At 61.2% G+C, this 26,521-nt stretch overlaps 1 protein-coding gene and 2 long non-coding RNA genes across 4 annotated transcripts; 1 reads left to right on the top strand and 2 right to left on the bottom strand.

The window, feature by feature from the left end:
* Nucleotides 1-732: 732 nt before the first annotated feature.
* On the bottom strand, nt 733-16,378 carry LOC135967310 (uncharacterized). Its single transcript, XR_010581305.2, has 2 exons — nt 16,085-16,378; nt 733-2,757 (listed from the first exon to the last, which is right to left on the bottom strand). It is a non-coding gene; the product is annotated as an uncharacterized lncRNA (long non-coding RNA).
* On the bottom strand, nt 10,704-13,962 carry LOC135967311 (uncharacterized). The gene is made up of 2 exons (XR_010581306.1): nt 13,427-13,962; nt 10,704-10,914 (listed from the first exon to the last, which is right to left on the bottom strand). It is a non-coding gene; the product is annotated as an uncharacterized lncRNA (long non-coding RNA).
* On the top strand, nt 15,560-19,609 carry PTGDS (prostaglandin D2 synthase). 2 transcript variants are annotated; one of them, XM_045374100.2, is made up of 7 exons: nt 15,560-15,759; nt 16,830-16,969; nt 17,060-17,136; nt 17,780-17,896; nt 18,015-18,116; nt 18,665-18,687; nt 19,440-19,609. In XM_045374100.2, the coding sequence occupies exons 1-6, from the start codon at nt 15,646-15,648 to the stop codon at nt 18,685-18,687; spliced, it is 573 nt and encodes a 190-aa protein (XP_045230035.1). In that variant the 5' UTR covers nt 15,560-15,645; the 3' UTR covers nt 19,440-19,609. The 2 variants fall into 2 exon arrangements, with proteins under 2 accessions (XP_045230035.1, XP_065385864.1); XM_065529792.1 differs by having other exon boundaries at nt 18,665-18,688; nt 19,431-19,609.
* The last annotated feature ends 6,912 nt before the right edge of the window (nt 19,610-26,521 follow it).

Below are 26,521 nucleotides of genomic sequence, written 5' to 3'. Positions count from 1 at the left end.
CGCCACAGCCACACAGAGCCTGTGCCTGCGATGGTGACTACACGAGCCTGTGATGGTGACAGTGACCACAGACAGGCCACCCAGAGCTCGGGCTGGGTATGGTGGGCTCTGGTGGGAAGCAGCTCCCACACGGCTCATGGTGGGGAGGGTCTCCTCTGGTCCTCACTCCGTGATACCCCTTCCCAGAGCTCATGTCCCCTCGGGGCACTCTACCCATGGGACACCTGCCCTGGGCTGCCCCACGGGACAAGCGCTCCACCCACGCCCACTCAGACACTGAGAGGCGGCCCAGGAGGGGCTGGGCAGGTGGGAATGGAACTTTCGGGTCTGGGCCAGGCTGTCCACAGGCCCAGGAGGGGAACCGGGCCCAGCTCCTCTTCACACTGTTCAGACCTGGGGCGACCAGGGGCTCCTGGGTATCCACCCCAGCACCCCAGACCAGGAAAGTGAGGCAAAGGTGGTGGAAGACCTGCCAGAGCCGCCCGGCACCTGGGCCCATGCTGCTTTCCTGGGGTCAGGCTACAGAGCCCCTGGGCGGAGCGGGAAGCACAGGGTCCCCTTAGTGCTGCTCTGTCTTTTTGGGTCCTGGGGCCCGCTCCTGTGCAGGCTTCATCTGAGGGCTGTGGCGTGTGGTGGGGAGGCGGACACAGCTGTGCCCTGACCTCAAGAGTGGCCTGACCTGGGTGCAGGGCTGGGTCTGCCTCAGAAAACAGACACAAAGGCCACACACTATGTGATTCCATTTACAAAGTTCTAGAACAGGCCAAGCTCCTCGCCAGTGACAGAAATCAGGTCTGCAGCTGCTGCGTCCGGGGTGGGGACGCTGTGGGGTGGGGTAGAATGTTCTGTGGCCGGGGTGAGGATGCTGCCGGCAGCTGTGGGGGTGGAATGTTGGAATGTTCCGTGTTGGGGATCGCAGCGCTGCCTGCAGCTGGCAGGAGGTGGAGGGGGTCTGGAATGTTCCACGTCGGGATCAGGTTTTGCTCACGTGGGTGTTCATCGAGGTGTGCGACTCAGGTGCCCATGTTGCTGTGAGACGGCTCCCATGGTGGGACGTGGTGATGGTACGCTGGAGGCCTCCATGTGCACCTCTTGCCGTGTGTGGGTGAAACTCCTCCTGTTGAGTGCTGGGCTCCCGGGTCGGGGTCTGGGGGTGCAGCACGCATTCATGTTCGCATTCTCAGAACACCCACTGACCCCCTCCCACCAGGCAGAGCCCACCCTCCCTGCCTTCATGTCTGCAGGGCCTGGCACAAAGCAGGAGGCCGCTGGGCACTGACTGTGGAGCTCAGAGCTGTGTTGGTGGACCAGGCACCGCGTGAGGCCACAGATGGTGGACGTGGGTCTGCCCTGCCTGGCCCACTCCTCCTCCACACTGCCCTTCACAGCGCATGACTACACAGCCAGGGCCCTGAGCCCTGCAGGAGGAGTTGAGGGGTATACACCAGGACTGGAAGACCTGGCGCTATTGCACAGAGATGAGGGGGGAGGCCAGGCTCCTCAGGAACTCGAGTGGAAGCCCCACCCACCAGGGCCTGCAGGAACAGGGCTGCGAGGGGACTGTGTGCAGGTGCTGCTGGGAATGGGACCTGGAGCCTTGGCTGAAAGGGGCGGGGGCTCCTGCTGGCCCCTGAGCCCAGGGCCGCCCAGCTCAGCCGGACCCAGCACTCCCTGTCCTTCAGGCCCTGCCCGATCCAGTCTCTTTATCTTGGCCGAGAGCAGCGCCCTCGCGGCCACCATCTGGGCCTGCTGGGCCGGGACCAGCTGCCTGCGGGTTTCCAGCTCTGCCTCAGCTTGTTTTCTGTAGGAGGAAGAAGGAGGGTTGGGGGCAGAGTCATCCAGGGACTGAGTGGGCGGCATGGGGGGCCAGACCTGTGGTGCAGGGCTGAGCTGGAGACACCCTCAGACCGTAGGCCCTGCTAGCTTTCTCGCGATCCCCAGGAAGCACGATTTCCCAGTAACCCCCTGGCGTGAGAAACTTGGCCCTGGTTCGCCGATTCCCCGATACTCACCCCACGCGTCCCATACATACAAGGCGGGGGACTCAGGGCTCCCGGCAGGACGGCCCACAGGGTCAGGGCAGACACCAGGGCCCCCACACAGGGGGACCGGTGGGCCGAGGGACCCCTCTCTAATCCTGGAGTGTGGGGAGGGTCCAGCCTCCCAGTCCCCAGGGCTTCGTGTGTGTTGGAGGCCCCGCTGCTGGAAAGGGGGTGCTATGTGAACGTGTCCCCAGATTTCATGTGTTGACGCTTCATCCCCAAATCCACTTTTTTTTGTTTGTAAGAGAAGGTCTTGCTCTGTTGCCCAGGCTGGAGTGCAGTGGCACAACCTCTGCTCACTGCAGCCTCGACCTCCCTGGCTCAAGCAATCCTCCTACTTGAGATTTCAGCCTCTCAAGTAGCTGGGATCAAAGGTCCGCCACCACGTCTGGCTAATTTTTAAGTTTTTTGTAGGGACGGGGTTTCTCCGTGTTGGCCAGGTTGGTCTCGAACTCCTGGGCTCAAGCGATCCTCCTGCCTCGGCCTCCCAAAGTGCTAGGATTACAGGCGTGAACCACCTTGCTCGGGTCTCAGATCCACATGTTGGTTGGAGATGGGGCCTCTGGGAGGTGATTAGGGTTAGATGAGGTCCTCAGGGTTGGGCCCATGGTGGACTTGATGGCTTTATGAGAAGACAGAGACCTCAGCTGGCAGCTCTCACCCTCCACCACACTGTAACTCGGCCCCTCAACCTTGGACTTCTCAGCCTCCTGAACTGTAAGAAATAAATTTATTTTCTTTGTACATTTCCAATGTCAGGTATTCAGTTATAGCCACAGAAAACTGACTAACATGAACGGGGTGAAGTTTAGCGGGGGCCTTGTGCAGGGGCAGCCCAGGATCCTCAGAGCGAACCCCAGGCAGCTCAGCCCACCCCAGGGGCTCTCCTGAGGTGGGCCATTGGGGGTCCACCTCCTAGTGTCCTCTTGGCAAACCAGAAATAGGAGTGGGCTGGGGCCGTGGGATCTCAGACAGGGAGTGGCTGTGGGTACAGTCACCATGGTGAGGGAGGAGCAGCTGCCCAGGATGTATCAGGGAGGCTGAAACATTGTCTCCATCTCCCTGTGCAGGGCTTGCCTAGGCATACCAGGCAGGCACCCACACACAGACACATGTGAACACACAGAGGCACACACGTGTGCACACAGGCATACACAGGCACACGTGTGTACACACACAAAGGCACACGCATGCACACAGGTACACATGTACACACATGCACAGGCATGCACACACACACAGGCACACCCATGCACGCACACACGTGCACAGGTACACACATGCACACAGGCACACGTGCACAGGCACACACAGGCACATACGTGCATGCACACACGCATGCACACAGGGCCTTGGCTCTGTGACACAGTCTCCCTTGTTTCTTCTGAAACATCTCCCCAGGGATGTGGATGTGGGCTCTGTTGGACAGGAATGCTGGTAGAAAGCTATTTTATTTTGCAGGAAATTGTCTTATTTCTTACGTTTGTGTGGATTAACTGGGATTGGGTTTTTTTCCACCCAGCCAGCAATTGTGCACTTCAGTGGTGATCAGAGCGAGTCCCTGGCCCTGTCCCCACGGGGACTCTGCCCTGGGAGGGGATTCAGGGTTGTAGGGATCCTCAGGCCGGACCCCGAGTTGGCTGGGAGGGTGCCGATGAGCATTTTGCCCCGTCCCTGCCTGACTCAGGGCACAGAGCCCAGGGCCTGGGAGTGCTCAGGGCAGGAGACGCAGCAGATGCCAGCATGAGGACGGCCCAGTCTGGCAGACAGATGTCAGACAGAGGAAGAGGAGGCAGTCCACACGCCAGTGGGGCCAGAGGCCTGCACAGAGCACCGTTCCCACAGGGTCTGAGTCCTTGTGGGATGAGAGAACCCCACAGTGGATGGTGAAGCCGGTGGGCCTTCCACATCCAAGGCAGGCGTCCCCTTGCTGTCAGCGGGGCCCCAGACCTGCCCTGGAGGCATCCCTGACCTCCAAAACCAGGATAAGGCCATGAGCCCAGGAGATGGGGCTGGTTGGGGGCAGGGAGGAGGAGAGGGGTGGATTCTAAGGCTGGGCTGAGGATGTGGCCTGGGGTCTGGGGATTCTTGTGCTGGAGCCAGCGGAAGCCCCTGTATGAGGGGAGAACCGACTGCACCGCTCGGCTGCAAGGCGAGGCACGGGGTTGGTGGGCTGTGGGGCTGGGGCTGGGGGTCAGCTCTGGGAGCAGCACGCAGGCTCAGGGAACCCCTCCGGAGGTGCCTGGGAGTTGGGGGAGGGGGCCCACCTCATACCCACACTGTCCTGTGACCCACCCGGGGGGACCACCCCAGGCCTGGCAGAGAGCACCGTGCCCACCCTGGCGCTGGAGGTGGTTCTGGGGTTTGGGGGAGTTTCTCTTCTGCTCTCCCCTTCCCCTCAGGCTGGAGAGTGCTGGGGTTCAGCCTCCTGTGACCGTGGGGCACCCTGGGCAGAAGCTTGCTGACGAGGGGCCCTGCGGGCCTGGCACTGACCTCAGACGGGCAGGGAGTCCGTGAACCCATCAATTGCTGCCTTGGGCAGCGGTGGGCGTGGCAGTACCTCAGGGTTCAGCACCTGCCTGACCGCCTGGCATCAAAGCTGCCAGTCCTCCGCAGTCCCCGCACTACCTGCCACGCCCTGCTCGGCAGAGGAAAGAGACTCGGGCCACACCCACGGAGGGACCTGCTCTGGCTCAGCATGGAATCCTAGGTTGTAGCCGCCTGCTTCCCCGGCTGTGTTTGCGTAGCAAGGTGGCTGAATCTGCACAGAGAGCAGGACGCCAGCCAGGTGTGCGCCTCCCGGGAAACCGTCCTAGAGAGGGGTCAGGCCGCACACCTGGGGCTGGAAGGCTCCATGACTGGATGTTTGCAAGAAACAGAAAGAAGCTTCCGTCCCGTCTCAGCCACAGGCACGCCGGATCCTCTGCTGCTTTGCCACAAGCTCGGGGGTTTCCCTCCCACAGCCTCAAGTGGACCAGGCAGCCCTGGTGTTGCTCCCTGGGTGCTCTTGACCGCCCAAGGCGGCTAAGGAGAAAGGCCTATCTTGAAAGGACTGGAAAACAGTGCGTCAGTATTTTAAAAATTAAGCTACACCATCATAGGACCTGGTTATTGCCTTCCTGGGTATTTACCCAAAAGAGACACAGCACACACCCACGCACGATGCGTGTGCCCACAGCGGCTTTATCTGTAAGGGCCCCAAACTAGAAACACCCCCAGGTCCACCCACAGGTGAAGGAGAATAAATCGTGATGTGTCTGCACAATGTGACACTGCCCAGCAGTGAACGAAGGAGCTACCGATGCTCTCGACAACCTGCACGGGCCCCAAAATAACCGCGCGGGGCGGAGGGCGTCCGGCAGCCAGAACGGTGCACGCGGACTGGCTCCACGCAGGCGAAGCCCCAGAAACACAGGCTCATCTCCAGCGAGGAAAACACAGCAGTGGCCTGGGGGCAGGGGAGGTGGCGGAAAGAGGAGGGAGGGAGGGATTCCGGGGGGCTCAGGGAATCTTTAGGGCGACCAACACAGTTGCCCCCTGATCGCAATGATAGTTTCGTGGGTGTGTGCATCAAAATGTATCACAGAGTTTGGGTGCGGTGATTCACGCCTGTAATCCCAGCACTTTGGGAGGCCGAAGTGGGCGGATCACCTGAGGTTGGGAGTTTGAGACCAGCCTGACCTATATGGAGAAACCCATCTCTACTAAAAAATACAAAAATTAGCCAGGTGTGGTGGCAGCATCTGTAGTCCCAGCTATTTGGGAGTTTCAGGGAGGAGAATCGCTTGAACCCGGGAGGCGGAGGTTGTGGTGAGCTGAGGTCGCACCACTGCACTCCAGCCTGGGCGACAAGAGCGAAACTCCGTCTCAAAAAACAACAACAACAACAACAACAAAAACGTTTTGCAGAGAAGGACTCAGAAGCCAATGGAAAAGCCGCCAGTAACTGAAGCTGGCCCAATATGAGCCACCAAACAGGATGTGACACTAGGGTGTGAGCCAAAGTATAAAATACCTGAGGTCCACATGGATGTCAGTGAAGGGCTGTGCCTACCCGTGGGAGAGCAGAGACAAATCTCGGTGCAGCAAAGTTGCAAATGTGTGTGAAATCCCCTTCCGGGGGAGGTGGGGGTCGCACAAGGGACTTCATCCAGAGAGGACAGTTCAAAAAGAAAAAGACGGGCCGGGCGCGGTGGCTCAAGCCTGTAATCCCAGCACTTTGGGAGGCCAAGACGGGCGGATCACGAGGTCAGGAGATCGAGACCATCCTGGCTAACACGGTGAAACCCCGTTTCTACTAAAAAAAACAAAAAACTAGCCGGGCGAGGTGGTGGGCGCCTGTAGTCCCAGCTACTCGGGAGGCTGAGGCAGGAGAATGGCTTAAACCCGGGAGGCGGAGCTTGCAGTGAGCTGAGATCTGGCCGCTGCACTCCAGCCTGGGCGACACAGCAAGACTCCGTCTCAAAAAAAAAAAAAAAAAAAAAAAGAGAGGCGCAGGGTTCGGGTGAGGGAACCCCAGCCAGGTATCAAGGTCAACGTGGGCAGTGAAGTTCGCACTGATGGTGTCCCCCGTGTGACATGGTGGAAGCCCCGCCCCCATTCTCTTCCTCCCCGACCATCACCGGATTCAGCGTGAGAAACTCAGCAGACAGAGCCCAACTGAGGGGTGCCCCACAGACACCTGAGCAGCACCCCTCAAGGCCGCTGAGGTCATCAAGGACCAGGAAAGGCTGAGAAACGTCACTCAGGAGGAGCCCACGGATGAGAGACACAATGTCACGTGGTGACCTGGAAAGGGACCTTCAGTAACTAACGGAATCTGGAGAAAGCCTGGACGTCAGCTGACTGGACGTCCCAACACTGGCTCACTGATTGTGACAAAGGGATCACGCGAATTAGGACGCCAGCGAGCGGGAAACTGGGGGAGGGGCACGCAGGAACTCCCTCATCTGTCTTCACATTTTTTTTCTGTAAATATAAAACATTCTATGCTGGGTGCAGCGGCTCACGCCTGTAATCTCAGCACTTTGGGAGGCTGAGGAGGGCGGATCACCTGAGGTCAGGAGTTCGAGACCAGCCTGGCCAACATGGAGAAACCACATCTTTACTAAAAATACAAAAATTAGCCGGGTGTGGTGGCGCATGCCTGTAATCCCAGCTACTTGGGAGGTTCAGGCAGGAGAATCACTTGAATCCGGGAGGCAGAGGTTGCAGTGAGCTGAGATGGCGTCACTGCACTCCAGCCTGGGCAACAGAGTGAGACTCCGCCTCAAAAAAACAAAAACAAAAACAAAAACATATATATCTATATCTCTATATATCTATCTATATATAAAATATATATCTAAAGTAACCATTTTTTGTTATGTATTTATTTATGTTTGAGATAGAGTCTGGGCAACAAGAGTGAAACTCCGTCTCAAAAAAACTCTGCCTTACCTGGGGGTAAGGTAGAGACCAAGGACCCACAAGATGCTCCCCAAACCAGGCTGAGCTCCAGGGAGCTGCTTGGACCCTGGAAGAGGACAGAGGCCCCCCAAGGCCTTAGGGGAACCCGGAGACTGCTGGGCCCAGAGGGAGGTGTCTGGACCCTCCAGCCTGTGCCCACATCCTCTGGCCCACCTGCCCATCATGCCTCTGCCAACAGGGCCCAGAGTTGATGCACCCCCACAGCCAAGTGTCTGAGTCACCAAACCCTGAATTCAGAAACGCACATGTTCCCCGGGACCCCTGAGAATTGGGCTGTGGCCAGGCCAAGGCCAAGGCCAATGTCCTCTGGGGAAGCCCCAGCCTAGGTCAGCAGTGGCCTCCTAGGGTCAGCCATCCCCAGGGGCCTCATTACAGGACCAGGGTGGTAAGAAGTCCACAGCTGCCCCACACAGCAGCAGTCGAGGGGAGGCAGGTGGGCTGGGGGCCCTGGGGGAGTGGGGCCAAGACCTGCTGCGCCCGTGAGACAGGAGGCTTGGAGGATGGGGGTGGGGCTGCATCAGGGAGGTCCTGGCCCAGACTAGACCTGTGGGCAGAGTAGGGTGGGTGCCAGCAGCCTCAGCACAGACACATTCCGTCCCACCCACCACCAGCACTCCCCTCTGCAGCTTGTCCCAAGTCAGGGAACAGCTTGGCCTGATCCTGCTGATGCCTCAGGGCAGGACAAGGCGGGGAGGCTCCAGGGAGGCCACCCATGCTGGGCACACAGTGGACCGTCGCACCGTGTCTTCCGCCATCACACCCAGACCCAGGGCTGGCCAGGAGCCTTCGGGGCAACAGCTCTGAGGATGGATGTAGGCGTACGAGGGCAGGGACCCGGGCTTTGGGAATCAGAGGTGAGGCCTGGGACCTCCCTGGGAGCTGGTGGTCTCTGCGGGTGCCCACCCCCAGCCCACATTTCCACCCCTGTTCCCCTCCGAAGGTTGAGACCAGGGAATGGTGGGCGCCAGTGGAACGCATGCTCCTCAACCTTTGCTGGGCCGAGTCCAAGGAGGGACCCCTACCTCCCCAGCCCAACCTCCCTCTGCCCCGCCTCTCCCCTTAGCCCCCCTGCTGAGGAGGGAGAGGAGCACCCTTCCTGCACTTGGAGAAAAAGAGGTTGCTTGTCCTGGGGTGGGGGCCAGCAGGGGACCTCATTACCAGGGGGTCCCAGCCCAGACCCTCACCCACCTCCTTCCCTACCCCCTTCCTCACCCCCTGCCAGGCCGGCTGCTGCCCAGGAGTCCTGCCCCCTGCAGCCCCGTGGGGAGCCCTGGGACCCCTGTGGGTGGGCCTCACCCTGCTGGGGACACTCCAGCCACAGCAAGGGCCCCCAGAGGGGCCTGAACGTGCCTTTCCACAAGATCCGTCTCCAGCCTCAGGAAGGAGCCGGCGAGTGGCCTCCAGGATGGGGAAGGAGGAAGGAGGGTGCAGCTGGGCCAATGGGCCTGATTGCCACAGTGTGCATGGCCCCCACGGCCCTGGAGAACCCTGCCAGGTGGGAAGAGCTCACACCCTCTGTGCAAGTGGAGAAACTGAGGCTCAGGAAGGCTGCCCACCCCCTGGCCAGGGTCACCCATCCCTGTCAGATCCAGGCTCCTGCCAGAGTACAGGTACCAGCCCAGCCTGGGACCCTTGCCTGGGGAGGGGGTCCTGGCCCTGCCCACCGCCAGTCCCTGCAGTTCTAGGGGAGTGGCGCGTCCTGGGGCTGGCAGTCAACACCTTCAGGCCGGAGCGCAGTTCCCAATTCAGGATGTTGGTGGCAGCCGTGGTCACGTCCAGCCTGCTCAGCTGAAGCTTGGTGCCAACAGCCCCTGCCAGGTGATGGGACTGCCCGGGGAGGGGAGATGGAGGCCTGGGGGTGGAGACCCCTCATACAGACAGGCAGGTGGGCAGACCCCGTGGGCGGTCCCCGTGGGCAGAAGGAGGCAGCCCCTGCCTTGAGGGAGCTCACCCACATCCTCAGCACAGCTGTAGGGCCCCTGCTCCTCTCCTGGGGCCTGCAGTTTGGAGGAGGAGCCTGTCCTGAGATCCAGGGGCAGGGGAAGATCAGGGCAGGGTGCAGGGCCAAGAGACACAGTGACTGTGGCTGGGACGCCCCAATTCCACACATGCAGTGAGAACTTCCACGGGCAGGGACATGGTCGGGGTGGGGACAGGCAGGCTGCCAGGAAGAGCAGCCTCAGGAAGAGTGGGGAGTAGGACCCTCCGGGAGGCCAGGAACCGCCCCCCCGCCAGCTCACCCAACCTGCCCCTCCCCAAAGCCTTCGCCCCAGCCTCTCCCCACCACAACCTCCTCCTCCCACAGGGACCCACTCTGCGAATGCTGGGCCAGGACCCCTGTCCCTCAGAAGCAGCCAGATCAGAACATTCTTAGAGGCCAGGATGCTGAGTCTTCCCTGCCTGACACCCCAAGAAAGGCCCAGAACTGCCCCCAAGTTAAGGACACTCCACATCTGTAATCCCAGCACTTAGGGAGGCCGAGGCAGGAGGATCAACTGGGGTCAAGAGATCGAGACCAGCCTGGGCAACAGAGTGAGACCCTGTCTCTACAAAATAAAATAGAAAAATGAGCTGGGTGTGGCGGTGCATGCCTGTAGTCCCAGCTACTTGGGAGGCTGAGGAGGAAGGATCGCTTGGGCCCAGGAGGCTGCATTGAGCTGTGATCGTGCCATTGCACTCCAGCCTGGGTGACAGAGCAAGACCCTGACCCTAAAAACATAAATAAATTAAAAAGGACACTCCAGGGAAGGTCTTGGTGTGGCTCCAGAGGGGGCACGGTCAGCAGCCTGTCCCCAGCAGTAGGGTCCTGACCCTCACCTGCTCCCTGCAGAGGTGGGGCTGGAAAATGACAAGATGGAGGCTACGCCGGAGACCAGGCGCCAGGAGAAGGGACATAGGCCCAGCTGCTTGGTGAGGCCCTGAGCACGGTGGGAAGGGGCCGCCCAGGATCCCCTGAGGGCTGGGCTGGGAGGGAGGGTTCTCCCCAGGGCTCACCCCCCTTCTCGGCACAGGGTAGGGGAAGGAGCTGGATTTCGACCTGAGGGAGAAATTTATCAAATTTGACCAGATCCTGGGCATCAGCCTTGACCACATTCCCTTCCTGCCCCAGACTGGGCTTGGAACCTGGGCTGCTCCTGGCGGCCCTGCCCACCCACAGTCACCCCGTGCTCAAGGACAGTTGGATCCGGCTCCTCCTGGCACAGACTGTTTATTTCTGATGGGGTGGTAGGGGCAGGTGTGGTTGAGCCTCCCACGGGGAGGGGGCACCAGCAAGGCTGGGACTGGCGGTGAGGGTGGGGTCGCCAAGGGCCGGGCCAGGCTCCACTGTTCTCAGGACAGAGAGTGGCAGGCCCAGGCAGAGAATCGCGGAGGGGCTGCAGTGACAGAATGGAGACGAAGAGACCTGCGGGGGAGAGAGGGGCAGAGCGGGTGCCAGGGCCGGGAGGAAGGAGGGCCTCGTGGATCCCAGCAGCTGCCTCCCTCCCAGCTGGGTGCTCTCCTGGCCTGTCCCACACTCTCAGGTGAACAGAGCCAGATTCATCCTCAAACACAGGCCACCCTCCATGGTGCCCAGCAGAAACTGCCTTAGGCTGGGGGGCTGGGACCATGGGGTGACCAGAGGCCATGGAGGCCTGTGACTGAGGGGCCCTGCCAAGCTCCACAGCACCTGGCACCCCCTGCCCCTGCTAGGAGCACTTCCCTCACCGCTCGCTCTTCTCAGAGCTGTGGCTCCGTCCTCCTGGGTTGCCTCGAAGGAACCCCAGAGTGAGAGGCAGGAGCCCCCATCTCAGGGGTGTGGGTCCAGGCTCCCTGTGGCCACCCCACGTTCCCCAGATGGGAGCTAGGAGACCCTGAAGATCCAGGCCCAGCCCTGACCGAGGGTAGGCACGGAGGTGGGGAGCAGCCTCGAGAATCGGGTCTCCACTTGTGCCCTGCAGGAGCCAGCCCCTTGCGTTGAATGGTCCTTCTGGCTTCTGGTCTCTGTGGGGAGCGGTGCCCAGCCTGGTGCTACAGTGACCCAGGGGTCCTTAGGCGAGGCCCTCCCAGGCTTGGCCCCTGCCCAGACCCCGCTGGCCTGGGGAGCTCCCGCCCAGCCCCTAAATGGGCAAGGTGAGGACACTTTAGCCCTGACCTTCCATGACCTAGCTGGGTGCTTCCTGGAGTCAGACGGGGCCTCAGAGGTCCACAGCACTGCTCACAGCACCGGGATCCTGGAGCTGAGTGTCTTGAGGCTGGGGGTGTGGGTGTGGTGTCGGGGGTTAGGCCACCCCCTCCTCACGGCCCTGCTGCCTTTGGGATGCAGCAGCCTCTGCCAAGCCTGCTGGAGCCCCACATTGGACAGATCGCTGCAGCACCCCCAAATTGCCCTTTGTGCCCCAGAGACAGCCAACCCAGCTCTGGCTCCAAAGTAGCAAAATTGGCTGCAGCTTGGCCATAACTGTCTTTGGACCTCATGGCCAGCAACGCACATACGAGTCTCAAGTCCCAGGGACACACCTGCTCCCCTGTCCTCTGGCTTGTCCCCGGCTCCCCTGTCCTCTGCCTCATCCCCGGCTGCTGGGGAAGCCTGACCTGCAGGGTGGTGCTGGGAGAGGCGGCCAGAGGCAGCCAGAAAGGGTGAGTGAAGAGGTGGCCGTTCCCAATGTCAGCCAGGAACAGAGAGGCGGGCTGGGTGAAGAGCGGTCCCCATGCTTTGAGCAGCTCAGAGATGCTGAGGGGGGGCGGTCCCACGTGGCCCGTCCACTCAGGCCTCCTTCAGTCACAGAGCAGCTCCCTTGACACAGGGAGGCCTGGGGGAGAATTTCTTGCCCCTAGAGGAGCTCTGAGCTGGGCTGCCCCCACTGCACCCGGCCCTGGTCTCCCCGGCTACAATGCACCAGGCTGGGCACCGCTCCCCACAGAGACCAGAAGCCAGAAGGACCATTCAGCCCAAGGGGCTGGCTCCTGCAGGGCACAAGTGGAGACCCGATTCCAGAGGCTGCTCCCCACCTCCATGCCTACCCCCAGTCAGGGCTGGGCCTGGATCTTCTGCCCGACTTGTTCAGAACACTCCACACAGAGTCTCAGTGACCGTGGGCACTGCCCTCCCCTACGGAAGATCCTTAGTGGGGCAGCTCTGGCAGGAGTGAGCCTCTGGGGCCGGCAGGCTTCAGTACCTCTGAAAGGTGGAGTGTAGAGGCTGCCCCTCCCCAATCCCAGGCTGGGGGAGCTGATCCCCGGCCACAGGTGGGTGGGGCTCACGAGGTTCCCATGAGTTTATTCGAGGCTGGTGGACACTCAGTCGAGCTCAGGTCCCACCAGTCACTGGGTCAGCCTCGGCCCTCGCGGGCAAACCATTGGTGGGGACGCTGGATAGGGGCACCACTGCCCCCAGAGGATGCTGGCCAGGGCCCCAGGGCAGACATAGCTTCCCTCCAGGAAAAGGTTGGGGTCAGTTCTGGGAGCCCAGGCCCAGGCCACCAGTCTTGTCTCGGACCTGCCTGGGCCGCAGGCAGGGGGATGGCCTTCGTGACCTCTTAGGGTGGAGGCCAAGTCCCTGCATTCTGTGACTCAAAGCAACTGGTTCCCAGAGCAGCGGGGTGGGGCGGCCAGCCTCCTTCCTGCCCGCCCTCCCCCAGGCTCCACCAAGGTCCTGCCTGGCAGCCAAGCTCAGAGCAAAGGGAAGGACACAGAGAGTTTGCAGTGGGGGGGGGTCCTTGTCCCTGCCCAAGCTGCAAGAAGCTCCGTGAAGGCCCCTTCTGCCCCTGTCCACCTCGCACAATCCTAGTGGGGGGAGGAGGGAGAAACCCGGCGTGTGTTCACCAGGAGCTGGCAACTGCCCTGCCCTTCCTGGATGTGGTGAGAGACGGATCTCTGGCCCTCGGGTGAGCCCAGGTGCGCCCATGAATCAGGGCTCGTGGGCGGCTTCCACTCACTGGTCCTCACTCAACCGTGTCTGGGGAGTGTCCCTGGCCTCCCGCTGGCCATCTTGACCACAGGGACTGAGGAGTCGGTTCCTGAACCGAAGCATGAGTTTGTCAGCTCTTCCAGCTCCCCAGGCGCCAATGACCACATGGTCTCAGTAACGACTGGTCAGGGAGAAGGGACATGGGACCTGCCGGGCCTTCTGCTGCCCACTAGAAAATGAGGAAGAGGAGGGGCTTGGTCCTCGTTCTAGGCACCGGGTTTGAGGGCTGGACACCCGAGATCCCTGGGAACCCCTTTGGCTATGGGAAGACCTTGCCCCATTAGGCTTCAGAGTCCCTCCCCGGCAGGTGACCCAGGCCTGCCCTGACGGAAGCCATTCAGACCCAGAGCCATGTGTCCCGGGTCTCCCTGCCCTGGGCCACCTGCCACCACGCCCCAGGGCTTGCTTACCACTGGGAGGCGCTCTTGTCCTGGACTGGCCTGGTCCGGGTTGGGACCTCCAGCCAGGCCAGTCGGTGAACCACCAGTCCCACCAGGGTGGAATGACAGTCAGGACTCAGCTGGCAGTGGGCAGGAGGCCAGTCTTGTGATGATGTCGCAGCCACAACTCTCTTCCTGCCCCTCCCTTGTCCTGACGGGAGCCCCCAGCTCTGTAGCTGAGTCAGGCCTGGGGGCCATGCGGGGTCCTGGGTTTAGGCAACCCACCCGTATCTGTTCCAACAGACCCTCCCTCTCAACCTAGGGCACAGATGGCATCTGAGCCAGAGCACACCGCTGCTCCGGGCAGGGGCTCATGGGAGGCCTGGGTGGAGGAGTGGGTTCTCAGGGCTACCTTGGCCCCCCTGCACTTTTGCCCTCTTTCCCCCGCCTCTCCGGTGCCTCCTGGCTCCCTGGGACTCACTCCCTCACCTTGGCCTCTGCCTGGGACGCTGCCCGGCCACCCCCACCAGCCCTGACACCGGTGCTGCCCACTAGCCGCTGCTGCTACATAGGCATGCGCCTCCCCCAGTCTGGGCTCCTTGACCCCCGGGCATTGGGAAGGGGGAACAAGGAAGCAGTCCATGCCAGCCCACTCCCAGGGCCCATGAGCCCCCAGCAAGGGATGGGCCACAGAATCCAGGAAGAAGACAGGCTCCAGCCCCCAGTGGTCGCCAGCAGCTGCCTAGAAGCTCACCACCCCACCCCATCCCACTCACTCCTGCTCTCACGTACATTTCCCAGCTCCCCACCCCGGCCCACCTTCAGACCAGCGGCAGCGCTCACCCACCACGCCTGCCAGGGAAGCTCAGTCCCAACAGAATCCAGACAGGGCCCACCGCATGTGCCTGCCTGTGACGGCCTGTGACACAGCCCCAGCCAGGGCCGACGAGCTGGAGGGGCCCAAGGAGCTGGGTGCAGCACTGGGGTAACAGGAAAGCCCCAGGGGGTGCTCCCGAGTCTGGACCAGACTCGGTGGGGGTCAGACTCCGGGTGGGGGAATTGCTGGGAGAAGGTGGGGCCTCTGGCAAGGGATAGGGCCTGTGCTCAAGCCCAAAGGTGCCCCAGGCTGAAATGGGTGCCCAGGGGTCACTATCATAGCCCCAACAGCCGGCCATGGGGGAAGCCGTGCTCAGCACACCTGGCCCTCGGGACCCTGCAGGGCAGATCAAGTTTCTCTACCTTGGCCTGAGCTTCTCATCAACACTTCACTTGCTGGGCTTCTCAGGGTGGAAGTGGGGCTTTGTGTCCCCTTCTGGGGTGGCAGGGCTCGGAAAGGGAATGATGGTAGGGGCTGCGAGATGTGGGTCCTGGCCCCCAGTGGGAAGAGACCAGAGGCCTCGGAGGCGGGCATGGCTGAGAAACACAGCCTCTGCCCTATCAGGGCCGTTGGGTCGGTGTGCCCTGCCAGCAGGAGGAGGGTGGGCAAGGTCCCTGCCAGCTCTGTCTCTGGGACCAGTGGGCAGGGGCCTCTGCCTCACCCCACACTGCCTCAGCCGGGGCAGCAGGCCCAGGCCTCTTGCATAAGCGCCCCGTGGGGGACGAGGCTGCAGCTGTGCCCGGCCACCCCATCCCCCAGCATCACGAGTCTTCAGTGGGCTGTCCTCGGGCCCTGGGTGGAGGCCAAGCCTGGCCCATAAATAGGGGTCTCCTCAGTGCCCTCCGCTCCTCCTGCACACCTTCCGCACACCTCCCTCGCTCTCCCACACCACTGGCACCAGGCCCCAGACACCTGCTCGGCTGCAGGAGAATGGCTACTCATCACACGCTGTGGATGGGACTGGTCCTGCTGGGGCTGCTGGGCGGCCTACAGGCAGCACCCGAGGCCCAGGTCTCCGTGCAGCCCAACTTCCAGCCGGACAAGGTGAGGGGCTTCCCTGAGCCATCCCCAAGTGCTACAGGGCCCTGTCAGGGGAAGGGTACTTTCCGGCTGGGTCTTCTCCCCGGGAGGAGCGAGTGAAGTCCCGCAGTGCCGGGCAGTGCCGGCCAGGGACTGAACGGGCGCGCAGGAAGGAGGCTGGGTAGCTGCCCCAGGAGGCTGACCGCGAGAGGCCCTCCCTGGGCACCACGTCCCGTCTCCCTTGATGGGCCACGCAGACACAGGGCCATACACGCTCCCACGCCATCCAAACACGGCCACTCCTACGGGCACGCGACCCCCAGAGGACACACGAACGCACGTTCCACACCTGGGTGCCAGGACACGGGCGGGTGGGGCACGAGGATGGCGCCAAAAACGCCGTGCGCGGTGGGGGGTCGGGGGGACGTGCACCGCACAGCCAGCCAGCGACGCGCGCTCTCGCCCGGGAGCTGCGCGGGGACGCGCCAGAGCTCGGGTTCCCCGGCCGCGCGCCCCTCCCCGACGTCGAGGAGACTCCCAGCGGTCCGCGGAGCGGAGCGGAAGACCCGCCCCCCCCGTCAGGAATGCGACGTCCTCAGCCGCCCGCTGTATGGGCCGAGCGCTCCGCCAGGGGCACAGAATCGGGACCGGGGGCGGAGGGGCCCGAGCTGGCTGGTGGGCGGTGTGTGAGGGTGAGGGACGGTCCTCGGGAGGGGCGTGGCCAGAGGGCGTGCTCGGTGCCAGGGGCGTGGCCAGCTTCTGGGGCGGAGGCGTGAGGGGCGGGGCCACCTCCTGGAGCGGTACGAGGGGCGTGAGGGGCGTGGTCAGCTCCCGGGGCGGGGACGTGAAGGGCGGGGCCAGCCTGTGAGGCGGGGTCGTGAGAGGCGCGAGGGGCGAGGTCAGCTCCTGGGGCGGGGGCGTGAGGGGCGGGGTCAGCTCCTGGGGCGGGGCCAGTTCCTGGGGCGGGGCGTGATTGAGCGTGGGGGCGGGGCGGGGTTGGAGACTGGAGCGGGAGGGGCAGAGGCGCCTCCACGGGTCGGCAACAGTGGGTCCGGAGGGTCCTGGCCGACGCGGTTGGGGGTCGCTCGCCGCAGTTCCTGGGGCGCTGGTTCAGCGCGGGCCTCGCCTCCAACTCGAGCTGGCTCCAGGAGAAGAAGGCGGCGCTGTCCATGTGCAAGTCGGTGGTGGCCCCTGCTGCGGATGGTGGCTTCAATCTGACCTCCACCTTCCTCAGGTGGGACAGCGGGCAGGTGGGCTGCTGGGACGGAGAGGTCCAGGAGCACCCTCGGGCCTAACCCCTGACCCCGAGGTCACCCACCTACAGGAAAAACCAGTGTGAGACCCGAACCATGCTGCTGCAGCCCGGGGAGTCCCTCGGCTCCTACAGCTACCGGAGTCCCCGTGAGTGGGGCCTCCACCAGCTCCTGAGCCCAGCCTGGGGGCGACACATGCAGGCGACTCTGGGCCAGCCCCCTGCCGCGGAGATCCATGGGGTGGGGGGTGATGGCTGCCCCACCAGCGTCAGAGGCCAAGGCCAGGCCTGGGCATGACTGCCCATGCACAAGTGTTGGGGACAGAGAGACCCTTCCTCCAGGGGTTTGGATCCTCTCTGGAGCCCACCAGTGTCTTGCCAGGCCCCTCCCCTGCCCTCTGGAGCTTTCCCCACGTAAGCAGCCCCCCAAGGCCCCTCCACATGCCTCCTCCTAGTTCTCCTCCCCAGGACCCAGGGGCTTCCTCACTCCCACCTGGGGAATGGTTCCCACAGGGAAACCTCTTCACTTCGGGTTCTGGCAGCGGGTTCTGCGGCTGCACCATGGATCCTGGTTTTCTGAGCCTGGCTGCCCCAGATTCTGGTTTAGGGACAGAGTTCACAGGCTGTGCAGGTGGGAGCAGGGCACTGACTGGAGAGCAACCGGGTAGGGGAGCATCCCGGGCCAGCCGAGGGCCTGAGTGCCCCCACAGCCCACAGGTGCACCCCTTCCCTGAAGCAGAGATGAGGTTTGTGGGGCTGAGTCCCCAACAGGGTCGTTTCTTGGGTTCCCAGACTGGGGCAGCACCTACTCTGTGTCAGTGGTGGAGACTGACTACGACCACTACGCCCTGCTGTACAGCCAGGGCAGCAAGGGCCCCGGCGAGGACTTCCGCATGGCCACCCTCTACAGTACGTGCCCGCCGCTGCCGCCCGCACACAGGCATGACCAGAGGGGGCTCCCCAAGACCCAGGGCAGGGCACACACCATCCCCCCGCTGAGGCCAGCTCCGTCTCCACCCTGTCCCAGGCCGAACCCAGACCCCCAGGGCTGAGTTAAAGGAGAAATTTACCGCCTTCTGCAAGGCCCAGGGCTTCACAGAGGATTCCATTGTCTTCCTGCCCCAAACCGGTAAGGGGTCCTAATCTGATGGGTAGAGGATTAAGGTCAGATTAGAGGCAGGCAGGCAGTCTCCTGACAGGGAGAGGCAGAGGGGAGGAGGGGACCCCGCCCTGCTCGAGGCCTGGGCCAGGGACAGAGGGGGTGAGTGTTCAAGTCAGAACCTCCCTCCTGCAGCCTCTTCATGAGGAGCCCCCTCCATGGGGGACATGGAGACCAGGCGCCCACTCTGTGCCAGGCCTTAGCAGCTCCCAGAATGTGGGGCTCCAGCCTGGTGGGGAGCATAGCGTAGAGGGTGCCTATGGGGGATACAGGAGGACCAACCATACTGCACTCAGGCACAGCCTCCTGGGGCGGACAGCCTGCTCTCGGCAGAGGTGAAGAAAGACCCTCTCTTTGTTTTGAGGGGCCAGGGGAGAGGTGGGAGGTGATGGGGGGGTCTGTGCAGTTTGGGGGCTCAGTCAAGACGAGCTCTGTATTAGGAGAGGGACAGGAAGCCCGGTGGGAAAATTGGCCTAAGTCTGGGATTCTGACGACAGCCCCGGCTTCTTTCTTGGCAGATAAGTGCATGACGGAACAATAGGTGAGCCACTTCATTCATTCATTCATTCATTCATTCATTCATTCAACACACATCCACCCAACCCACTCTGCGATGGATCAGGGCCCCAGGACAGCCTGGTGCTGCAGACCCATCCTTCCTGATGGCTGCCGTCGTCCAGGGCTGGGCAGGAGACTGGGCAGGGGCTGCCCACACTGACGAGTGTACAGGTGCAAGGCTCGGAAGGAAAACCTGTCCCAGTGGCTGGAATAGGGCTGACCCCTGAAGGCTCACGGTTGGGGGGTGCAGGTGTGAGGCCCCAGGCAGAAAAGGCCAAGGGGCTATACCACAGGGGCCATCTGGCAGCAAGGGCATCTGGCACCTGGGATGGGGTAAACCAGGGTGGGGGAGATGGGATGGGAGGGGACTGGGGATGAAAGGGGAAGTCCGAAGACGCTGCATGGATGCCGTGGGAGAGCTCAGGGGAGCAGGCTCAGGGCGGATTCACCCACCACCCCCAGGAGGGAGGCATAGGCTGGAGCTGGAGTCCGTGGATCCTGGGGCTGGGAAGGGTGGAGTCCGTGGATCCTGGGGCTGGGAAGGGTGGAGTCTGTAGACCCTGGGGCAGCGGGGATCCGAGCCCCAGCAGTGGATCTTGCTCTCTCAGCGAGGCTCAGCGGGGCTGGGGACAGAGAAAAGTCCCCCTACCCTGCACCTTCTCCATCCGACTGGAGTGGGGGTGGGCTGGGGAAGACTGCAGTCCTCCATCCTCGGCTTTCGGTTGCACCCCCCAGGACTCCCCAGAGCTGAAGCTGGGACCGCAGCCAGCCAGGTGACCCCTGCGATCTGGATGTTTCCGCTCTGTTCCTTCCCCGAGCCCCTGCCCCGGCTCCCCGCCAAAGCACCCCTGCCCCCTCGGGCTTCCTCCTGGCTCTGCGGAATAAACTCCGGAAGCAAGTCTGTAGGTTGGCTCCTGGCTGTCTGTGCCGTCGTCACCAGTCCCGGGCCTGGCCCTGGCCACCTGGACCTCCTGCTCTATAAAACCTCAGCCTGAGGTCAACAGAGGAACAGACCCTCTAGTGTTTGCTCCCAGTGGGGTCTTGAGTCAGGACAGCTAGGAGGGGGTGTCCCTCACTGTCTCCCACCCAGCCCAGTCGTGTGACCCTGCCCCACAGCCCCACACGTCCAGCCATACCCCCTCAGCTGCCACTGCCACCAGGCCGGTGCTGAGGTGGGGGGGGTCAGTGACTCATCTAAATCCCTTAGGCAGGTACCCTGCACCCCCAACCCCACCCTGTCACCCCCTCAGCAGGAAAGGCCTGAGGCTCAAGGCCCCAGAGGAGCTTTGGACCTGTTGGGTGTCTTGAGGTGTGGGATTAACACACTGAGATTGGACGGAGATAAGGGTTTCAGGGGACAAAAAAGGAACATTTGTTGGAAACATGCCAGAGCGTCTCCACCCTCCATCAGGACAGACTGACAGAGTGGGCTGGGGACAGGACACCCCACATCCCTTCTGGTTCCCTGGGCACCCCCTGCCCTTTGACCTGGACCACCAGATCACAGCCTTGTCCACTCGCCAGAGCCCTGGCACCACGGGCACACCATGCCCCACCGGTGCCCTGCCCAACCCTGCTCCCTCCCAGATTCCCACCCAGGCAGCCTTTCTCAGGTACACAATGTGCAAGACTCACTGTGACCTGCCCACCAGGCCCCCCTGAGCAGGCCCTGCAGAGGCGCCAACCTTTCTGAGGGTCAGAGGTGAGGGTGAGCTTCTGGGTGGCCTTCCCGGAGGAGAAGGGGGCTTAGGGCTGTGCCTGAGCTCAAGGTAGTGGGGATCCAACATCCCAGAGGGGCTGCAGAAGGCCAGAGAGGCAGGATGGGGTGAGCTGCAGGCCCCCTAGCCCAGAGGCCCATCAGAACTACCCTCAGCTGCCAGGCATCCGGCCCCACCCCGGAGGAAAGGCAAGGCATGGCTGGGGTTGGGTGGAGGGAGCCAGGCCAGAGCACTGCAGCGTGCAACTCGATCAGAAGCCTGTCACAGTGGGTGCAGTCCCAGGCCAGCGGCCCCCCCGGACACCTTGGGGGCATAAAGCCTACAGAGGAGCCACCTCAGCTCTGTCCTGCTCTTGTGTCCCAAGGAGACGCCATGCCACCTTGCTGCACGATGCTTTGGGCTCTGCTGATCAATTCCCTCCTTGCCCTGCTCTGGGTGTCCCCAGGCCAGGCCCAGGTCCCCATCCAGGCCAACTTTGATGCTAGCCAGGTGCGCCCAGCCCTGTTTCCTCCTCCTCTCCAATGAGTCCTCCCAGCTTTGGCACTGCACCCCAGGTCCCTGTCCACACTCTCTTTGATCCAGGCTCAGCAGGGCTGGGGGCATGGGAAACCCCCCACCACACCTGTTCCATCTGACTGGCGTAGGCGTTGGCTGGGGAAGACTGCAGGCCTCCATCCTAGCTTTTCGGTTGCATCCCCCATCACTCCCCAGGGCCCAAAATTGGGACAAGTTACAGCTGCCTGCCCCTCACCGTCCCCCACCCACCCCACATAGACCTGTGACCTTGCCACAGCCCCACCCATCCAGCCGTACCCCCTGGGTGCCAGCTGCAGACAGGCCGGTGCTGGGCTGGTGGAGGCCAGTTGCTCATCTGCTGAGGCCCTCCTCCCTCAGTTCTGCATCAGGGTGGAGGTGTGTACAGCAGCCCCTGTCCTGGCCAGGAAGCAGCTGTGTCAGGACAGAACGTGGTGGGCTCAGGCCCAGGGCACAGGGGCGGCCTTCCAGCCTTCCCTGCACTTGCCCTGCAGTTCCAGGGCACCTGGTACATGGTCGGGGTGGTGTCAGATGACCAGGACTTCCTGGACTCCAAGGACACCATGAAGATGCCTGTGGTCTTAGTGACCCCCTTGGAGAACAGTGACCTGGCCCTCAAGTTTGGATATCCCATGTAAGTGACCCCACAAGCCCGTCAGACTCAGCCTCAGATGAGGCCAGATGAAGGTCCAGAGGGACCACGGTGTCCCCAGCACATCGGGGTCAGACCACGGGTCCTTAAGGGCTCCGTGCTGCAGAGCTCCAGATGGCAGCCACACGGTGTCCAGAGGGACCCAGGCCCTGGAGGAAGCACCGCCTGAGGCCCAGTGTTGAGAAAAGTGTCTGCATCTCTGTGTGTGTGTATTACTGTATGTGGCTGTGTCTGTGTGTGTGTCTATTTCTGCATGTGTGTGTGTGTCTGTGTGTGTGTGTGTCTTCTGTGTAGCTGTGTACCTCTGTGTGTGCGTCTGTGTGTGTGTATCGCTGTATGCATCTATGTGTCTGTGTATGTTTCTGAGTGTCTGTGTCTATCTGTGTGTGTGTCTTTTATGTGTGTGTGTATATATGTGTGTGTCTGTCAGTGTATCTGTGTCTGTGTCTGTGTATCTGTGTGTGTGCATGTGTGTATGTGTGCGTCTTCTGTGTGTCTGTGTCTGGAAGGGGGACCCGGAGACCCTGCATTCTAGACTGTGTGCCCATGAGCAGGTACTTAATCCCCCACCCCCAGCAGGAGTGTCCCCACCTCTAAAGTCATTCTAAAGTCCCATGTTCTCTAAGGATTGTGAGGGTGAACAAGGGACCCAGGGCTCGGGGGAGGGTGAGACGTTGCCCAGGGCAGTGTTCCCAGGAGGAGATGGCGTTGGGGCAGGTCGGGGGCCTCCGTCCCAAGGAAGGGGGCACCAGGGGGGCGCCTCGGGCCCACTTTCTCTGCAGACCAGTGTGCGGGCGCGCTCTCCCGGGTGAACAGACCACGGTCACGTGGAGCCGCGGACCATGGGCCCTCCTAGGGGCCTCTATCTTCGGGACAGCTGGGGGCCGAGAGCGGGGGTGATGGGGCATCCGGGCGGATCCAAGCGGCAGCAGCCTGGGCAACCGCGGGGCTGCGCGTCGGGAGGGGCGGAGGCAGGGGACGCCCCTCACCTGCTCCTTGTTTTGCGGTGAGGGGTCCAGCCCCTGAGTGCCTGCAGGGGTCAGCTGCTCTGTGCGCCCAGCCCTCCCCAAAGAGTCCCTCTCTCCACACCCTGGCACCAAGCGCAATAAACGCCCTGAGAGCCTGTGGCGCTGTGCATTTCTTGGAGTGAGGGAGGGGTGGCGGGGGCGGCCAGGTACATGGGCGCCCTGGGAAAGGGGCCGGGTCACCCCTTGTTGCCTGTCTGGGCAGGCGTTGGCCCGAGAGGGACCGAGCCTCGGCTCCGCGGCAGGGAGGTTCCTCAGGGCGGGCCCCAGCCCCAGCTCTGGGACTTTTCTACCTCTGCACGGACCCAGACCCCCAGACCGGGGGCGCTGGGAGGGCGGGACACGGACACCACGCAGCGGGCACCCCAGGTTTCAGCGGACACCGCCACGGGAGGTGGCCTTCAGGGTCCTCCCAAGCGGCTGGCCCGGTCAGTGTCGGCGGCTTCCATCCCCAGGCGGCCCGCCAGGTCACCCAGTTCCCTGGCCCCTGACTCCAGGCTCCAGGTCCCGCCCCACAGGCCTGGCTGTTCCAGAGACCAACGAAGCACCCCCAGCCCTGACCCAGGGCCTGCCCACGGAGAGTGGAGGGCGAGGAGGACAGGAGGCACTGCATAAAACTCTGCCCTGCCTTGAGTCTATGTAGGACAGTGTTGTCTTTTACAGATAAGTCTAGAAGAATTTGAAGGAAAATAGCCTACTCGCTGTAATGTACCTAGTTCAGCAAAATAATAATAAAAATAGTAATAATACTGGTTGCAAATTTGTCAACATTTTGATAGTTGTTTAATCTGGGTGACGGGTCTACGGGGCGCAGTATGCTATGATTTCTGCTTCTCAGTTGGTCAGAATTTTTTTTTTTTTTTTTTTTTGAGATGGAGTCTTGCTCTGTCTCCCAAGCTGGAGTGCAGTGGTGCGATCTCAGCTCACTGCAACCTCCACCTTCCAGGTTCAAGTGATTCTCCTGTCTCAGCCTCCCAAGTAGGTGGGATTACAGGTGACCACCACCATGCCCAGCTATAATTTTTGTATTCTTAGTAGAGACGGGGTTTTGCCATGTTGGCCAGGCTGGTCTCAAACTCCTGACCTCAAGTGATCCACTCACCTTGGCTTCCCAAAGTGCTGGGATTACAGGCGTGAGCCACCAGGCCCAGCTGAGAAAATTTTTTATTAAAAAACACCACTTGGGCTGGGCGCAGTGGCTCACGCCTGTAATCCCAGCACTTTGGGAGACCGAGGCAGGAAGATCATGAAGTCAGGAGATCAAGACCATCCTGACACAATGAAACCCCATCTCTGCTAAAAATACAAAAAACTAGCCGGGCGCGGTGGCGTGCGCCTGTAGTCTCAGCTACTCGGGAGGCTGGGGCAGGAGAATGGCGTGAACCCGGGAGGTAGAGCTTGCAGTGAGCTGAGGTCACGCCACTGCACTCCAGCCTGGGCGACAGAGCGAGACTCCATCTCAAAAACAAAAACAAACACAAACAAACAAACAAACAAAAAAAACAGAAAACACCATTTGGCCGAGCACAGTGGCTCTGCATCCCCCCTGCATTCCCAGGAAGATTCCGAGCCGGGCAATGCAGGTTGCTCTCCACAGCCTCAGGGATGCCCTTTCCTTCCTTCCACGGTGGGGCAGCCTCTGGGGGTGGCTGTGGGTCCAGTTGTGGTCAACCCACAATGCCTTGCAGTTCAGCCCTGGATGCATCGAGTCCCTCGCCTCCCACGCTTAGCCTGTTCTCCACCCAGAAGCCCAGGGGATGGATTCACAAGATGGGTCAGATCAGGCCCCGCTGCTCGACACCCCACAGTGGGTCCCATCGCACTGAGTAAAGGCCTAAGTCTTGATGGTGGCCAGCAAGGTCTTTTCTTTTAGGCTTTCCTCTGACCCACCATCCACACCTCTCCCTCCACCCTGCTGCCAGCACCTTACGTGTCTCAGGGCCTTTGCCCAGGTCACCCCTGCCCAGACCGCCCTTCTCCCGGAGCCACTCAGCCCACTCACTTCCGTCTCTGAAGTCTTGCTCAAATACCTCCTTTGGTTCTTGACCTCTGCTACCCCAAACCTTGACTGGCCCCCACTCCCCTAGTCGTTCTCTGTACTTTTTGCTCCTCTTTTCGGCCCAGCTTCCAGGTGCTCTATGCCTTGGGTGCCAGGTCAGCTCTTTCCCTCCGCTGTTCTGCTTCCGTCACCAACTCCAAGTGTGTGTGTGCGGACTTCGTACTCCCTCCCCTTCTGTTTGCAAAGCTCCACTAACCTTGTATCTCATACACTGTATTAATGTATCCTGCGTTAAAGAAAATTGCTCCCACGGCCGGGTGCAGTGGCTCACGCCTGTAATCCCAGCACTTTGGGAGACCAAGGCGGGCGGATCACCTCAGGTCGGGAGTTCGAGACCAGCCTGCCCAATATGGAGAAACCACGTCTCTACTACAAAATACAAAAATTAGCCAGGTGTGGTGGTGGGCATCTGTAGTCCCAGCTACTCAGGAGGCTGAGACAGGAGAATCGTTTGAACCCGGGAGACAGAGGTTGTGGTAAGCTGAGATAGCACCACTGCACTCTAGCCTGGGCAACAAGAGCAAAACTCCATCTCAAAAAAAAAAAAAAAAAAGTATTGCAGAGAAGGACGTGGAAGCCAATGCAAAAGCTGCCAGTAGCTGAAGCTGGCCCGATGTGAGCCACGAAACAGGACATGACACTAGGGTGTGAGCCAAAGCGTAAAATAAACACCTGAGGTCCACACAGACCCGGCCTGAGGCTAGTGAAATGAAGGTTTTGCAGTTTTCTTGTCATGTTTTGTAACTAATCTTTGTTTCTGGTCTTGTGTTAGTTCCTACGGCTGCCACAAATTATCACAAACTTGTAGCTTGAAGCCAGAGTCCAAAATCAGTTTACTAGGGTCAAGGTATCAACCGGGCTGTGCTCCCTCTGAGGGCTCAAGGGGAGAATCCCTCCTTGCCTCTTCTAGCTTCTTTGTCTTCTCTTTTGTTGTTGTTGTGGTTGTTGTTGAGACAGAGGCTTGCTCTGATGTCCAGGCCAGAGTACTATGGCACAATCATCTCACTGAAGCCTTGAACTCCTGGGCTCAAGCAGTCCTCCTGCCTTAGCCTCCTAAGTAGCTGGGACTACAGGCATGCATTACTATGCCTGGCGAATGTTTTCTTTTTAGAGATGGGTCTTGCTGTCTTGCCCAGGCTGGCCTTGAACTCCTGGCCTTAAGCAATCCTCTCACTCCAACCTCCCAAAGCACTGGGATTACAGGCATGAGCCACCGGGCCTGGCCTCTTCTGGCTTCTGATAGCAGCCTGTAATCCTTGGCTTGTGGCTGCATTGCTCCAGTTCCTCCCTCCATGCCACACTGCCTTCTTTTCTGTCTCAAGGCTTCCTCTGCCTCAATTTTATAAGGCCCTTGAGATGGCACTGAGGGCCTCCCTGGGTAATCCAGGATAATCGCCCCATCTCAAGGGCACATCTGCAAAGACCCCTTTCTTTTCTTTCCTTTTTTTTTGGCGGGGGAGGGGGACAGGATCTCACTCTGTTGCCCAGGCTGGAATGCAGTGCCCAGCCTTTTCCATAAATAATAGTATTCACAGGTCCCAAGGATTAGGGCCTGATACCTGGGGCCTACTACAGCCAGCATCTCAGAGTTTACATGACAAAGTAGAGGCCCCCCAATCTTCTCCGAATCTGCCCCACCCCAGTCATCTTGGGGATGAATCTCCCCGTTCCTCTCTTCCCAAATGCTGGGGCCATCCTTGATCGTTCTTTGCCTCTTCCTCTCTCCACCTCCACTCCGAGCTCATGGTCCACCCCTCTCCCCCACCTCTGCAGCCTCCCGTCCTCTCTCCTCACAGCACAGAATACGGACTTCACACACATAAGTCAGT

This window comes from Macaca fascicularis, chromosome 15, assembly GCF_037993035.2.
Source record: "Macaca fascicularis isolate 582-1 chromosome 15, T2T-MFA8v1.1".
In the NCBI taxonomy this organism is placed as follows: domain Eukaryota; kingdom Metazoa; phylum Chordata; class Mammalia; order Primates; family Cercopithecidae; genus Macaca; species Macaca fascicularis.
This window is presented reverse-complemented; position numbering and strand designations above follow the sequence as displayed.